This window comes from Oryx dammah, unplaced genomic scaffold (assembly GCF_014754425.2).
Source record: "Oryx dammah isolate SB20612 unplaced genomic scaffold, SCBI_Odam_1.1 HiC_scaffold_29, whole genome shotgun sequence".
NCBI classification, from domain to species: Eukaryota; Metazoa; Chordata; class Mammalia; order Artiodactyla; family Bovidae; genus Oryx; species Oryx dammah.
Window position 1 is genome coordinate 60772951 of NW_024070213.1, and position 16978 is coordinate 60789928.

Below are 16978 nucleotides of genomic sequence, written 5' to 3' on the forward strand. Positions count from 1 at the left end.
TCCACCTCACTGGCACATGCAGATCCAGCACTTTGTGCTGGGCTAAGAATAGAATCTGCAGTCACCACAGCAGCAAGATCCCAGCTCAGAAGAGACTGGACTTGGCCCTTCCCCACAGGCACTGTACCCCACAGGGTAATAGGCACCGAGGGGAATCTCTGCATGACCAGTACTGCAGACTTCACCTTTAACACCCATGGCAGCCTCTGGACTGGAGGGCAATCAAATAAAAGAAACCAAAATACTAAGGAAGCTTCAGGGGAGGTGGGGGTGTGAGGGAGTTTCTATCTATCTGCAACCCTCTTGAAGTCAGGAGGGAGTGGTGGTTAAGCATAAGCCTGGGGCAGTATTTTTCTGCTGCAAGGAAGGAGGGAAGCATTTGAGCTCCCCCTGCTTCTAAGCATAAAGTACCTGACTGAAACCAAGGCAAGAATAGAGAGGTACTTGGCAGAGCCACTGCAGAGAGCAACTGATAAGCCAAATCCAGGGAAAGACCTGATCCTGGCAGCAGCACTTCCGTCTGGAATTACAGATGTTTCTCTCTGGGGAAGTAGGTAAACTTAAAACTCTCACTGTCCCTCTCTTCTATCCACAAGGACAGGAAGTGGCACAGGCACTCAAGCATCTGCCCTCTTCTCCGCTGCACAAAGTAAAAGGCAGACAAATCCCAATCCTCACCCAACCCCTCTACCTCCAGTCCTGGGGTGGCTACTCCAACCTCTAAAAACAGTTTCTCAGAGGACTGGCCTTTTATCTCTTTCTCACGAGTGCAACCTGGTTATCAGAAGCAGTAGCCACCTCACCACTTTGGGGCAGTAGCCAGGGAACAGGGCTAACAGAAGAACAAGCTAATATGAAAAGGCCAGTATATTTTTCTAATCTCTTCCAACCTTAAAACTAACAGTGTTTCTTCTAAAACCCCCTAGAACTTGCTCTAAGAAGCTTGATTTCTCTCCAGCAGCTGGAGTTCTGAGGATTCATTTCCTCCCTTCCCACCTGACATAAAAGAGAGCTGTTGTGAAATAGCCAACCCAGAGGCGAGCCCACTGATCCCATCAATCTACTCTAAAGAAATGAAGCCCACTCCCTCCCAGGCCACATGGCTCTCACACTCACTTTTCCCTTGCTGGGGGAAGTTCATGGGAGACCCGTTAGTGTAGAGCCCCTCCCCTGAGGAGGGAGAGGGTTTCAGTCCTGAGGCAGCAGGTGCAGGGGGAAGGCCAGTAAAGTTAAAATGGTCGTTTGCCTCCATTTCTGTAGGAGGGGAGAGAAAGGGGAAAAAAATACTGGCGGTTAAACAAGGTTATGTCACCTGAAATATTCTAAAAGGAATGCCCCCACCCTTCCAGCTACTTTACTTACCCTTCTCCTATGTAAGTACTGGACAGGGCAGAGTGGTGGGGAGAAAGGGGTTTGAGGAAAAAGAGAAGAGGAAGAGGAAATATACTCCTAATCTGGGCAATAACCCTATAGAAAGTGTTTTTTTTAAATATCAGCCTTGTAGGGATACAAAGAGTTAGGGAGAAAAACCAAAAGAGCTGCCTGGAGGAGTCTTTCCCCAGTATAAGCTCCACCCTTTTAACTCCCAGCCCAGGTTAGCCCTCTGTGTTAGATATTAGCCCTCAATCGTAATATTCAACATTCTCCATCCTTTTTTCTCCCTCTCAGTTAAGGTCAGAGTCCCATTCTCAGGGTCTACAGAAGGTTCCCAAAGCCATCTTTTGACAGAAAAGCATGGACATGTTGGCAGAAAAAGTATATTTAATACATATAATGTTTTATTATTATAGTTGAGTTAATTTTCATGTTATCCTATCTATAGCCTCGGACATCAGAAGACAGTATTGTTACCTGAGTAAAGGAATTTGAAAAGCACACATTTCAGGAAAGCTGATCATAATGGCAAAACTCAAATCATCAAGTAACACTTCTACTCCTTTTTCATGGGAAATCCTACGCTCTCAAGAACATAGCTCTGAAAAGTGTCAGAGCTGGAAAACTGATTAAATAAGAGTGCCCTAAAGAACAGTATTTTGTTATGACTACTTCCCTATGTTTTGGTTTTGTGGCTTAAATGTAAAGGGTCACTGAGAGAACTGCTAGGTACTTAAACTGTAAAATGCAGTGGCTCATTGGGGAGAAATATGGTTAAAAAGTTCTTTACCCTCTACTGAATATGAGGTGATATACTAGTAGGAATGATGATCAGAATAAATTTATCTTTGGCGCTTCCCTGGTGGCTCAGTGGTAAAGAACCCACCTGTCACTGTAGGAGAGATGGGTTCGATCCCTGGTCCAGGAAGAACTCACATGCCACACAGCAACTAAGCTCATGCGCCACAACTATTGAGCCTGTGCTCTGGAGCCAGGGAGCCAAAATTACTGAAACCCACGAACCCTAGAGCCTGTGCACCAAAATGAGAAGCCCGCACACTGCAACTAGAGTAGCCCCCTCTGTACAAAACTACAGAAAAGCCCTCGCAGCAACAAAGACCCAGCACAGCCAAAAATAAATAAATAAATAAAAGTATTTTGAGGAGCTTCCCTGGTGGCCTAGTGGTTAAGGATCTGCCTGCCAATGCAGGGGACATTGGTTTGGTCCCTGGTCTAGGAAGAACCCACATGCAGTGGAGCAACTTGGCCCGTGCCCCACAACTACTGAGCGTGACCGCCCCAGAGTCTGTGCTCCACAAGAGCAGCCACCACAGTGAGAAGCCCACACACTACAACGACTAGCCCCGCTTGCTGCAACTGAACAAAGTCAGTGTGTGGCAGCTAAGACCCAGTGTAGCCAAAAATAAATAAATCTTTATAAAAATTTAAAAAAAAAAAAATTTTTTTTTAAAGAATAAATTTACCTTTGATAGAGCAAAGAGAAAAAGAAAGGAAACAGAAGCTAGGATTATTGGCAAAGTCTGACACATCAATCAGATTCTTAGCATATACTAATTGGACATGTGAGAGACATGATCTGTTGTGATACAGAAAAAGCAACTCCTCTGGTTACTACATTTTGAAGAAGGACAGAAGAATTCAGATAGAAAGATTTATCAAGCTCCCAAGATGAAATAATAAGCAGACCTAGGTTATGTGGGTTTTTTTTAATATATAATTTTATTTATTTATGGCTGTGCTGGGTCTTCGTTGGTGCGAGAAGGCTTTCCCTAGTTGCAGAGAGTGGGGGCTACTCTTTGTTGCAGGCCCTAGAGTATGCAGATTTCAGTAATTGTGGCATTCGGGCTTAGTTGCTCTGCAGCATGTGGAATCTTCCTGGACCAGGATTGAACCCATGTCCTCTGCACTGGCAGACAGAATCTTATCCACTGCACCACCTGGGAAGTCCTAGGTTACATTTTTTGTTTTGTTTTTATTCAGTTGTGCATGTGGGATCTAGTTCCCTGATTAGGGATCAAATCTGGGAGCACAGAGGAAGTCCCCTAGGTGAGGTGGTTTTTTTTTTTTTTTTAGTAACTTCTTAAAAAAATAAAATAAAATAACTAGAAGTAAAGCTTTATAAACAATGAATAAATTAGTTAAGAATATATAAGACCACTGCCCAAGGTTTGTAAGAATCATATTCTTGAACATGCTAGATAATGCAAACTGGCCACCATTAAGTGAACCTAAGAACCTGAGCATGAAACAAAAACCCAGTATAGCCTATGGTATGATAGCTATAAGGTTTTCCATGCTTAATACCGTAATTGTCTCCACCTTCATCAATTTTAACTAGAATTTGAAAAATAAAAGCCACTCTGTATTTGGTCAATTTAAGGGAGGAAAAGTTTTTAGGATAAACTTATTTTCCATACAGGATTTCCTATCTTCATTCTAAAATAAGCAGCAGATCCAAACTTGCTAGGCATCAATGAAGAAACTGGGTCTCTACAGAAGATTTCCCTATAGTTAAAGGCCACTCCTCAGCACTAACGGTCTGATAAATAAGCATTGTGAATAGTGATCCTTCCGAAATGAAAGACATTAAGGAAGAAAAGTTCATCCTCTATCCCCTAGGTTGCATGCGTGCTCAGTCACTAAGTCATGTCCAACTCTTTCGGACCCCATGGATTGTCGATCCCATAGACTACAGCGCACCAGGCGCCTCTGTTCAGGGGATTTCCCAGGCAGAAATACTGGACTAGATTATCATTTCCTTCTCCAGGGATTTTCCCAGGGATCAAACCCACATCTCCTGCACTGGCAGGCAGGTTCTGAGCCACCTGGGAAAGCGTACATCATAGGGAATTCCCTGGTGGTCTACTGGTTAGGACTCGGCACTTTCACTACTGGGGCCTGGGTTCAATCCCTGGTCGGGGAACTAAGATCCCTCAAGCCAGGCAGTACAGCCAAAATAATACTAAGCAAAGCTATAAGCAAACTTACATCACAGAGAGGATATTCAGTAATTCATTACACAAGTCTAGAAATGCTATGCTTGATAATTAGATGAGAGCCAGTCTCATCTGATCTCCACTTCTCCACAGCCACATATCTGCTGGGGTGTGTGAGACACACATCTTCTCTCCTATATCCGCTGGACTATATTCTCCCACTCAATGACAGGCCATAGTTAGTTGTCCTTTTTCTGTTTGAATCCATGAGGAAACTAGTGGCTTTTTCATCTCTGCTAGTCTGGGACAGTATACCATTTCCTGTCTCACCAATTATATACTAATAAGCATGAACGGGAAGAAAGAAATGCCAACCCACTCCAGTATTCTTCCCTAGAGAATCCTGTGGACAAAGGAGCCTGGTGGGCTGCTGTCCATAGGGTTGCACAGAGTCAGACAGGACTGCAGTGACTTAGCATGCATGCATGCACTGGAGAAGGAAATGGGAACCCACTCCAGTGTCCTTGCCTGGAGAATCCCAGGGACAGAGGAGCCTAGTGGGCTGCCATCTATGAGGTCGCACAAGGTTGGACACGACAGAAGCGACTTAGCAGCAGCAGCAGCAGCAACAGCATAAATGGATGCCTTACAGAAATCAGATAAGTAAAAGGGATGAGAAGTTATCTAGTGCCTGAGATCTGTTTCCCAGTAGCCTCTACTGAGGGGTCACCAGTACCACAGTCACTTCATTTATAAGAAGCTTCCTAGAAACATAAAATACTCTGTGCTGTGCCGTGAGATCAGTGGAACAACAGTGGGCTCTGGGTACTAATTCCAGCTCTACTACCACTAGCTGTGTGACCTTGACAAGTTACTTTAAAACCATTACTATTTTACTACTATGAGAGATACTACAAAAGCAGGAATGATCCTCCCAGCCAGACTCACTGTATATGTTCAGTCGTGCAATCGTGTCCAACTCTTTGCAACCCCATGGACTGCAGCATGGCAGGCTTCCCTGTCCTTCACTATCTCCCAGAGTTTGTTCAAATTCATGTCCATTGAGTCGGTGATGCCATCCAACCATCTCATCCTCTGTCACCTGCTTCTCCTTCTGCCTTCAATCTTTCCCAGCATCAGGGTCTTTCCAATGAGTTGGCTCTTTGCATCAGGTGGCCAAAGTTTTGGAGCTTCACCCTCAGCATCAGTCCTTCCAATGAATATTCAGGGTTGATTTTCTTTAGGATTGACTGGTTTGATCTCTGTGCTATCCAAAGGACTCTTAAGAGTCTTCTCCAGTACCACAATTCAAAAGCATCAATTCTTCGCTGCTCGGCCTTCTTTACAGTCCAACTCTCACATCCGTACACGACTACTGGAAAAACCAGAGCTTTGACTATATGGACCTGTGTGTCAGCAAAGTGATGTCTCTGCTTTTTAATATGCTGTCTAGGTTTGTCATAGCTTTTCTTCCAAGGAGCAAGCACCTTTTAATTTCAGATGTCACTTAAATATGGCATCACAGTACAGGAATGCAAAGAAAATGTGGGCAGCTCCTCTCAACAATAAAATCAGAGATATTTTATTTTAACCTTTCTACCCAAGATGATTTTCACGATAAGGCCTGAAGGTAAATCATGTCTTCCCATCTAGAGCTAATGAGAACAGTAAAGCAAAGGAGAGTGTCTCCCTCTAAACTAACAGGATTATGGCCAAATGAAAAAAGGAAATCAGTTAGTGCCCAACCCCCAGAATAGTAGACATCTCTCCTGACCAGGAAGTACAATCAGGCCAGCACCCAGCCCAGTCCCAGTAGTATGTAAATGGATCTCTTAAGAGCCTTTAAGTTTCATTTATAAGAGTTAAGGGAGGGACACTGCCCCTTAAGCTTGAGGCAGTAAAGCTCTTGCCACATGGCCAAACAGCCTGCTCTTTCTCTGAAGAGGTACTACTCTGTGGACCTGTGACACGGCTTTAACAGAAAAAGGCTGACAATGCACAAAGTACTGAAACATTGCAAACTTCAACACTGTTGCAGGTGCCCTGACCAACACCAACACTCAGACCCCTGAGGCTACCTACCCGCAAACAAGACACATCATCGACACCATCCAGCTGGACCCCTGAGCAATGCCTGCAGCTTCTTGCTTCCTTCTTCCCATACAGAATGCTAACATTCCACAGAGATTTCTAATATGGGGGCCTAGGAAGAGATTTCAAACACCTGTCTTTACTAAACGGTGAATGTAAATCTTGCAGTATAGTAAATAAATCATATTACTACATTTTAGATTTGTAATGGTGCATGTTATGATATTTCTGAACACTGAACATCTCTGGATTCACCCACCATATTCTAATACAGTGGTTCCCAACCAGGGGACATTTAGTTATATAGAAAGGTGTATGCTACTGTTATCTAAGAAATCGACATTGGGGATGCTCCTAATGAGCATGTAATACACAAGACAACCTACCACAACAAAGGATTACTTGGCTCCTGCTCAAGGTTGAAAAACTCTGCTATAATACAAAAGTGGCCTCATTTCCCATTCTTATCCTATTCTCTGGGGAAGATCCAAAAGTTCTCACTATTCCCAGTGCCTGATGCTGCAAACAAGGATGCCTTGCCTTTCAAATCTAAAAACCCCTTCCCTAGCTAGGCTGTCTTCCTCCACCAACAGAGTTCCAAGTGTCAAGCCACAAAATCAACATGCCTTATTCTCCTGTCAGGATAGCCCATTTAGACAGCACTGGTAACTGACTTCCCTTGGAACGCTGACTCAGACTATAGCCATACTGACTGAGGCTCATTCTCTCATAATGTCTTTTCCTTAACCTCCCTTTCCTAGTCAGGACAGCGAGGCAGAAGGAAGATGATGAAAGAAGGAAGATTATTATACTAAGGAAAGCTATTCAAAGACAACTGCCATGTCCAAGCTGCACAGAACACAAAGATGATTGTTCTCTGTTCTTATTTCTTCTATACTTGTAGGTTCTAGGGGGCCCAGGTGGCGCAGTTGTAAAGAATCCACCTGCCAGTTCAAGAGTTTGTCATGGGTTCAACCTCTGGGTTGGGAAGATCCCCTGGAGTAGGAAATGGCAACCCACTCCAGTAATGCATGGAAAACTCCATGAACTTGAAGAGCCCAGCGGGCTACGGTCCATGGGCTCACAAAGAATCAGACAAGACTGAACGACTGAGCACACATGTAGGCTCTACAGCGTCAACCAGGTACTAGCTCCACCATTATATCTCCAGCACTTAATTCAGTGCTGAGTACATAAAAAAATGAAAGGAAGTATTTGTTGAACCTGTAGATTAAGCAAATGAATGAATAAATCTCTTTTCTGTCACTATCAACTTACTCATCCAATACAGAATATGGTTTTTTGCTCCTACCATTCTCAGAAAATAGTAGGAACACAAAAAATTCAGTTTCATTGTTCATAGAGGTAACTCTTCTAGAGGGAAGAAAGGCCCCAAATCTTGACATATTTTAGACAGATGTCTCATGCAGAAAATAAGGCCTAGAAACAGGAAAGCATGATTGAACTGAACACTCAAGGTATATAGCAGCTTTTAAAATATTTGGTGACTGAATAAAGGAACCACATACCAACAATCTAGGCTAGGTTTTCTGCCTCTGCTCTGGTCACTTCACCAGAGAACTGGAAATGCCTTTAAAATTGAAGGACATTAAAAGCTACACTCCAGAGGCTATAACAAGGTTATTTCCCTTTCAAGCTCTGTTTCTCAATTTCAGCTCTAACAGTTAGACTTCACCCCTTTCTTCAAAAATATATTACCCTCCTCAAAAAAAAAAAAAAAAAAAAACAACCAACAAACTGAGCTGAGAAGGCAGGGTAAAGACCCCGTTTAGTGAGGCAGGTTTTATAAATTTATAATTTTATAAAGCAGAATTATGAAAAACAAGGTGGTGAAAAACGGTCCCTCTGACCCATGTGCAACAATGCTGAGAAAGTATAATCTTGGGCTATGAGCTATATGAGAACATTCATATCCTAAGAAACAAATCCAGAAGATTACTTGCCCCACAAAATCCTCAAGAGTTTTATAAGTCACTCTATGTCATAGGAAATAAAATTTCTGGCATTACTGCCTCAGTGTACACATCTCACACAAGACTGAGCAGCATTCCAGTTATTGGAATAACTTCTACACTATTTTAACTATTTTAGTAAAAGAATATAGCAGACCTCTTCAGAGGTGAGAAAAAAGGTCAACAGGAGCAAGACACAGTAACCCTAACAACCTTTGCTTCTCCCTTGGCAACACCCAATTCCAGAACCACAAGACTGCAAGATGAGCCTCGCAGGGCATTCTAGATTTCTGACTGACTCTAAGGTTGGCCCACATAGTTCTCTCTACACCTCAAATTTTCTCCTCTACAGAGAGGCTTTAAAAAAAAAAAAAAAAGTCAATATTCAGAAATCCACTTCTGAGAGAAAAATACATCCATTTTACAAAAAGGCCATGAAAGCTTTACTTCATCCAGCTTTCCGATCAATCATGTATCGAATGAAGCCATAGCTATCTCAAAAATCAACTTCTCTTAAAGAGTCCAAAGAAACAGGAGTAGTCTTTCTCCTTCCTTCACTGTTTTAATTTCCAACATGGAAAATCAATTTACTATTCTGTCAGGCCCCAATCTAGGTAAACAAAGGTTGAAGAAAGGGGAACTTAAAAATCAGTGTCAAGTCAACCCTGTCAGAAAGCAACTCAAAGGAGCCAACCAGTCAAGCAGAGGGGCAAGAAAAAGGACAGTGACACTGAACTTGTTTTTACTGTTTCCAGAATATCAACTCCAACAGCCAGGAAAAAGAGCAGTGCTGCTATCCTAACAGTGATGATGCCGCGGTCACATAATCATATATGTCTACCAGGTCCTATCCTGGACCTTTAATCTAAGAATCTACAATTCAGGTGGAAAATACTGAAAAGATTATTTAAATGTTAGGCTTAAGCCATCTTCAGGGTAGTTCAAATGATCTCAATACTTCCATCTCTCAAAACATAAAATCCCGTGGCCAACTCACCTCAAACCAAACCCAGGGTCTAACTAAGTGCCTGGGGGCATAGTACAGAGTCCATCACTGTACACTGCAATAAAAATCTCCTGGGATTATCAGGTGGGAGAAAGAAAAAATCTTTGCATAGACACATGACTTTGCATAAAGGTTACCACTCTCCATGAATGGTAATAAGAGAGAATATGTCTTTTATGAACTGAGGTGTAAGTCATATGATAACTCACTCCCCTAATGAATTGTTTCTGCAGAAGGTAAACCATCCCCTATGTTAACTAGCAGGCTTCCAACAGGGACTTTTTCTTAGGCTAGAATTACCACTGAGGAACAAGCCCACCACCCTCACTCTGCAAATCAGTCCTACCCCAACACACAAATCCCACTCATTTAAATCTTCCCTCTTCCCTCCTCTTCTTCCACATCTCAGAATTAACTTCTTCACAAGCTCGCTTGCTCAAGTGGTCTGCAATACAGCAACTGTCATATGTAAGAATATATTTAATATTCATATACACATATAAATCAAGATCCCCAAAAGCCACTCTCATGCCACAAAAGATCCCAAGTCTTCCTGGCTGCTCTTTACACTCAGGGAATTTGCATCACTTGTACTGAAAGTGTAGCCCTGCTGGTGAATGAGTGAGTCTGATTTTCTATGACCTCTAGCTCAGGAGAAAAAAAGCCAGACAAGGAGACAGAGATGCTTTGGAGGGAGGATTGGGATCAGTGAGGCAACCGCAGTGACTACTTTCAGTTGACAAATTAAGTTTACTAAAAAGAAAAAAAAAAAAAAAGTCGAACGAAAGGACTCTCAGACCACATGGTTGGCAGGATCCAAGCTTGCCTGAAGGCCTCAGAAAATGAAACCAAATCTGATTAAAATGGACATTTCAAAACAACAAGAGACGCAGCAGCAAACGCACAGCTGCCATTTCCCGGCCACTTCCTGCGGGAGGCTTGGGGGAGGGGCTGTTTGTGTACAGATGGAGCTGGAAGCTATCCCCCCGCATCGCCCCCCGAAGGATGCAAATCTCTCACTCCAACAAATCCTACAAAGGATGACTGCTGATAGCACTGCCTTCCCCTGAAAACTGGGGACCTCAGGAAAGAAAGGGATGATGCGGGATCATCTTTTCTGCCATGGAAATGGGGATCCCCTTAGAGAGAGATCCCGCTTGTTACGGGTTCCCTCTTTATTCTTCCCTCCGGCCCCTAAGCCCAGCTCAAATCCGGACGCCTCAGCACCGGCCGTACCAACCCCCATCCTTGGAGTGGGGGATTCTCCCTGGACTCGAGGGCCCCAAGCCAAGCACAGCTTCACTCCAGCAGGGCTCGCTCCTGCTCGCCAAGCTCAAGAGAACGTGCACCCCACCCCCTACTCCGCCAAGGAGACACCCCGAGACCCCTGGAAAGCCCTTTAACCTCCACTCACCGTTGCCAAAATGCCCCAACCCCCACAAACGGAGTGTGAAACCGGTCCAGGGAACCCCCTCACCTACCCTTCGCACTCGGGCAATCCCCACCCCTTCTGAAGAGGTGGAGCCCCTCCCGGGGATTCCACCCTGAGTCCCCCACAGGAGTCATCTCCACCAGCCAGGAGGCTTCTCCGCCTCCTCCTCGCAGCCGCCGCCGTCGCCGGGAGCCTCCACAGCTCCTCTCGCCCCCGCCCCCGCCGCCCCATCCCGGGTCTACAGCAGGCCGGCCAGCCGCCTTCTCCTTCCAGCCCCCTGGGCGGAAAGACCCCCGCCCAGGGCTGGGTCCTAACTAAAAAGTCGGCGTCTCTCCCCCCTACTTCCCCGCAAGGCTGTAGGCGGTTCCAGAGCCTCCGTCCCCTGAGGGAAACCTCGGATGAAAGCGGGGCTCCCTCCCCTCAGGCCCCCAGCCACAGACCCAACAGACCTGAGGCGGCGGCGTCCAGCCAGGCTCGGGGCTTGTCTCTCCCCGGGGGACGGGCGGTTCACATGGCCGCGCTCCGGGCGCCAGGAGGGGAGGGGAACGCGGGGGAGGGGGTCTGGGGTCCGGGAGGGGGGAGGGGGACGCGGCTCAACCGCGGGGCCCGAGCGGAGCCAACATGGCCGGCGGGGGAGGAGTGAGCCGAAGCCGGAGGGGGCGGGGAAGCTGCGGCCGCAGGAGAGCCGCCTTTCGCCGCCGGGTCCTAGCGCCGGGGCATACCGGCTCCCTGACCCGGATCTGGGTCCTAGCGCCGCGGCGTCACCCTAGCTTACCGGTGAGCTACCTCCGCACTGTTTCACTGTGGGCGGTAGTCCCGGCATCACGTTGAGCAAACTGAAAGGCATGCCCTAAACCCAAGGTTAACCTCAAAGACTACACTACACCAAATTTCTAGGACCAAGACATGTGCCAGTTCCCTGGGGCGGGGGAGGGGGGGGCGGGGGGGAGATAGGAGAGGGGAGATCATTTCGGGGGCAGCTATTTCCCATAATAAGTAGTGGAAAAGTGGAAGTGCAGAAGCGGAAAGGTTAGGAAAAATTCAATTCTGGTAAAGAGGTGGAAGAAGGCAAGCTCCATCTGCTGCCCACTCACCTGTCCTGTGGATGGCAGCCCGTTCCTGCCTGGATCACCAATTTCCCGGAGACATTAGCAGGACCCTGAGGGTCAGGAAGATTTCTGTGGGTTAAGAAAAGGAACCTTGAGACGAGAAAGGGAAGGCCAGAGTCCAGCCTAAATCTGGTCAGAGGGACAGGGGAGGAACAGGAAAACTGACCAGCAAATAAGGTGCCCCAAATCACCACTTTTAATATAGTTCCAGTACTTTTTCTGATAGCACTATATTTGAAAACTTCTGAGAAGAGGAAGGAAAAATCTAGCAGAGGACTAGAGATTAGATATCACCTAAAATGTCTATTGCAGAGGCCCAGAATGGAGAACAGTGTCATATGTGATGTTAGAATTTAGAGAATTTCTAGTTCAATCTTCTCTGGTTAGATGAAGAAATTATGGCCTGAAGAGAGTAACCAACTCGCTCAAGGTCAAACAGTGGATAAAATGTGACCAGAAACCAGGTTTTTTTTCCCCTTGCAACTCAACAGACTTTTCAGGCATCAAGATAATTCCTATTCAATTCATTGCAATGCAGTTCTACAAACAACTGCCTAACTGTGCAAAACTCAGGCTGAATTCTCTGGAAGAGGAACAGTTTCAGAGTGGGGATGATGAAACTCTGGCAGGTTGCAGGGGTCAACAAATACTTTTTTCCTCTGGGAGTCTGGGGAGGAAGAAGATCCGAAAACGGGGTAGGACCAGAGTAAGGCAGGACCAAATCCATCAGTCTAGATTGGATTTTCTTACTCCACAGAGAAGTGAGTTCTTCCTGAGTTTTGACAGACTTCATTCACCACAACAAACAAATGGCTCAGAAAAGCTAAGAAGGAAGTGAGCTTCAGCAAAGCTCAAAGTGTGTAGGCCAGAGACAGGCTGAGGAGGGTTAGGAGGATGTCTCTCCTCCTGAAAAAAATAGGTTGCCAGTGGGAAGGAGCAGACAGAAATCAAAATCCTTTTCTCCTCCACGACTCAATAACAGATTTATAGGGTCACCTTGAATAAAAATCAAGACCCCTAACAGCCTACAACCTCAAGTCTCTGGGTAAATAGGGATCACACTCAGGGTAAAGGGAGGGTTCTTTCTTCTGGTGAAAGCAAGGATCCAGCAAACTTCTGCTAAGGAATGCCTCCCCCATCCCCCAAATAAAGACAAGTGAAGAAGAGAGGGCATGGAACTGGCTTCCTAAAGGGACAAGAGAGAGAGCTAGGTATCCTTTTTCTTTTTCTCTTGTTCCTTTTCCAGGGCAGATGAGGGCGAAACCTTCCTACCTCCCGCCCCCAATCAGTGGGCAGGACAGTCGGAGGCGGGCGGCAGGGGAGGAGCCTGCGCCAGTCAGACGGGTGTAGCCACGCCCCCTCCCCTCCCCCCCCACCCACCACACACCCACACACACCCACCCGCTGGCTCCACTCCTCTCCGGAAGAGCCGGTTACTCTTGTGCCCCACTGACTGCCCCCACCCCTTCCGAGCCTCAGGCCTAGTCTCCAGGGCAACCCCTAGGACTATCCCAGCCAGGAGCCGTTGGGAAGAAGGGTGTTGGATAGTAAAGGGCCACTCGGGATTAGAAAAGAAAGTGAGCAGGATCCATTCTTTCCCATCTGATGCAGAAAGACTACAATCACCTTCCTTCTTAAATGAGACCCCTTCTCGTCCCTTCTAATCAGAGGTCTTCCTTGCTCTTTGAGTAAGGATGAGGCTGGGGTGTCAATATGCCAACAGCTGGGTGTTTTCTTCTTGCCAGAAGCCACCCCAAACAGCAGCTGTGCTTCTCCCCCACATCCAGACGACAGAGGACAGACTGACCCTTTAGATCCCCAGACATTGCTCAGTCCTATCAGATGTGGACAATTCCTACCCCATCTCTCTTTAGGAAGCTACTAGAAACAGGAAGGGGCAAATGGTCATTTTTTTCAGCAACTTTTGAGAAGAGTAGCTAGAGAATAGTCTGAACCTCTAACAAGCCAGGCCAGTGGGCGGGTAATAAAGACAATGGGGAGGGAGAAATTAGCACCTGCTCTCCCTTTCTCACCCTCCCTGTGTTTCTGCTGTACCACCCTGACTGGGGTCAGCTGCCATAGTGCATGGCACCACTGAGGAGCCAGTGGCTGGAGCTCAGAGGGGGAAGAGACAGAAAGCAAGAGACGTCGGATTCGTTTGCATCCCTCTGCCTCTCCTTGTCCAGGCACTCCTGGAATTCAACCCCAACCACCACTGCTGACCACCCTCTCCTTCATCCTCCATCCCTACCCAGCTCCCTCTCAGCCTGTGAAACATGACTCAAATCCAGACACCTTGTCCCTTCACTCTGGAATGTGTTGTGCTGGGGACAGTGGGGAATGAGAGGGCAAGAAGAAAAGGGGCAGAGCTAAGGTCTTAGCTGGATTTGGACGGAGGGGAATTCTCTAATGGAGATGGGGTCATTATCAGTATTAAAGACCTACCTTGCCCTCACTCGCTGAAGGGTTCACATGTTAATAGGGTCTAGTGCGGAGATAGCCTTCAACCTATTAACCATTCCAACTTGTCCCACTTTCCTCTCCAGGTTAATGGAAAACAGTCTCCTCCCCCCACCCTCCCACCCCGTATTTTGGGGAGGCCAGATTCTCCCCATCAAAAGGATCACAACTCATCCCTCTTCTTTCCAAATTGGTATGGTCCCCTCAGATTCAGCAGTCTTCTTTCAAACTCTCCAAGGAGCTTATCCAGACTGGTCTCAGAAGGGGATGGGGAAAGACCTAATTTCCTCAGGACTTCTTTTGCATCTGAATAGAAAAGGCAGGGCTTCCCAGGCCTTCCTCACCACCCCCAACACCCTTAGAGACTTAGTCCTAGCCCTTCATCCACTGTTCTCCAACAGCCCCTTAAGCCCAGAATTACAAGATTCTGGGTGGCACCCCCTCATTCCCTGACTCTAGGGTAAGAGCGGTCTTAGGCGGGACTGGCCCACCCCAAGCTTAGAAGGGCCGTTCCCACCTGGGCTGGTGCTGAGATCGCACCCCCGAAGTCTGGAAGAGATGAGGTAGGGTGAGGGATTCAGGAAAGCATTAGGTGAGAGTTAGTTCAACTTGAATGGCTAAACGAGGCAGGGCCTGAAAGTGACTCTAGGCTACGATAACCCCCACCCCCCTTACTACGGGGAAAGAGAGGAGTTGGGGTGGCGGTTATTCCCCCTCCCATTGGAGGTTAGGATGGCGTGGGAAAGCGATGGTTCCAGAGAGGAGGAGGAGAAATCCAGACCAAGGGAGATTTTTCTGGCGAGGAAGGCGCGGGGGAGGGGGAGATCCTGGGTCCAGAATAGGAGGGGTACCCGGGAGAGGTTGGCCGAGAGGCGTGAGAAGCCTCCGGATTCCGGTCGCAGAGGACAGGGGAGAAATGGGCGAGTAGATAGTGCGGGGGAGAGAGGAAGGGCAGCTCCCGCAGGGGGAGGATCAGATCCTGAGTCCCCGGCAGCGCGGATCCCGGGTAGGAGACCGCAGGGGCGGCCCGCCGGGGGACTCAGGGACCGGACGTGGGTGCCGGGCCTCACCTGGAGCAGGGCCGGGCGGTGGCGGCAGCGCAGGTGGCAGAGCCGGGCGGCGGCGGCGCCTCCTCCCCCAGCCCTGGGCCGCCGGCGGGGGGGGGGGGGGGGGGGGGTAGCACTTAAAGGGGCAGGAGCTACTGAGGTAGGGACAAGCGCTCGGGTAGGGCTGTCGCGAAGAATCCGCTGGGGGAGGGGGAAGCCGGTGGCGTCTCCTAGGGGCCAGAACCAGGAAGAATCCCAGATGGAGGAAGAGAACAGATCCCCAGGAAGGAGAGACAGAAACTTCTGCGGTGAAGTGGGGGATGGTGGTGGGTTCGAACTGGAGGACCTGGGATAGCTCCACCCGCGCTCCGGGAGACACCGGCCGAGATCTCTTCACAAAGGAGGACCAGGAAGGCTGTGAGAGTCACAGGGACTCCGGAGGAATAGAGGTGTCCGAGAGGAAACTCACGGCCGAGCCTGCTGAGTGAGGGTAACGCACAGCGGCCCTACTAGGTGAACAGGTTCAACTCCTCGGGAGCTCAAGCCCTACCGCTGTGGGGAGACGCAGCCTCCTTCCCCCAGCACGACCCAAGTATAAAAGCTTCTGGAATCAGGAAGCCACGAGGGCAAAGACCTCTTAGGCCTTTCAACCTCAGTCCTGCCTCTCCCTGTTTCTCAGTGACTGGAACGTGGGGGGCCGCCAGTAGCTGCGCTGGTGAAGCTGATGTGGGACCGTGAGAATCGGCTTTATTCTAGTTCAGTTTTCCCCCAACCACCGCCACCCTTGCAGCAACCTCTGGGGCAACAGGAAGCAGCTGCTCAGTGCAGCCCCCACCTGGTGGTGGGTCAGGGTGGGGGAGGAAAGAAGACAGAGACTTTAAAAGGCCTGGGAAAAAATAGAGGGAGAAGGCACCTTAAAAATTCTCCAGCGTGACCAAAAGTGGGCTTCACTTTGAGGGGGAGGCCACCCATGAGTGCTGTAAAGTATTTCTTGAACCCCAGCAGCTTAATGGGGAGGCACAAGGGACTGGGGGGTTGAAGGGGCGGGAGTGGGGAGGAGGGGAAGCCCCCACCCAAGGGGCAGTCCAGGCTCTTCCCTGAGCCTGGTGCTTGCCAACGCTGACGCTCCCTTGGTCAGCAGCCTCACCAGCTGAGTCCTGTGCCCCTGTAGTCTGGTTTCCCCTCCTTCACCCCCCAAAAGAGCAAAGGTTAGGCCCCACCCCTGCTGAGTCAGCCAGGGAGGGAGGGAGGTAGGCATCCCTCAGGCCTTGCCGGGGGCTGGTCCTCATACTTACTCATGTCAGGCTGGCAGGGCTCCAGGGCTGGGACCACCAGCTCCTCACTGTCCTTGGTTCCCCCTTCACGTGCAGGCTGGTGTTAGATCCTCCCAAACTATGAGCTGGGAACTAGCACGAATCAAAAAGCCAATGTATGCTTCCTGCGAACCACAGCCTGAACTGCTGTAGGGTGATGTCCCTGTGTGACAGACTGGGGTGGGGAGGGAGGAGGGAGGGGCGGGGCTTTCTCTGG

The 16978-nt window shown here is 48.3% G+C and overlaps 1 protein-coding gene across 4 annotated transcripts in view; it reads right to left on the reverse strand.

Annotated features, from left to right (window-relative positions):
• The window catches only part of BAZ2A (bromodomain adjacent to zinc finger domain 2A), a 35112-nt gene extending 18192 nt beyond the window's left edge, over positions 1–16920 (reverse strand). For 3 of the 4 annotated variants that reach the window (XM_040232965.1, XM_040232967.1, XM_040232968.1), the window contains exons 1-3: positions 16744–16920; positions 11928–12011; positions 1117–1254 (exon numbers count right to left, since the gene is read on the reverse strand). In XM_040232965.1, the coding sequence (XP_040088899.1) occupies positions 1117–1252 (136 nt within the window). In that variant the 5' untranslated portion in view covers positions 1253–1254; positions 11928–12011; positions 16744–16920. Of the gene's footprint in view, positions 1–1116; positions 1255–11282; positions 11486–11927; positions 12012–16743 lie in introns of those variants that run through there. The other variant, XM_040232966.1, reaches the window with a different exon arrangement.
• Positions 16921–16978: the final 58 nt, after the last annotated feature.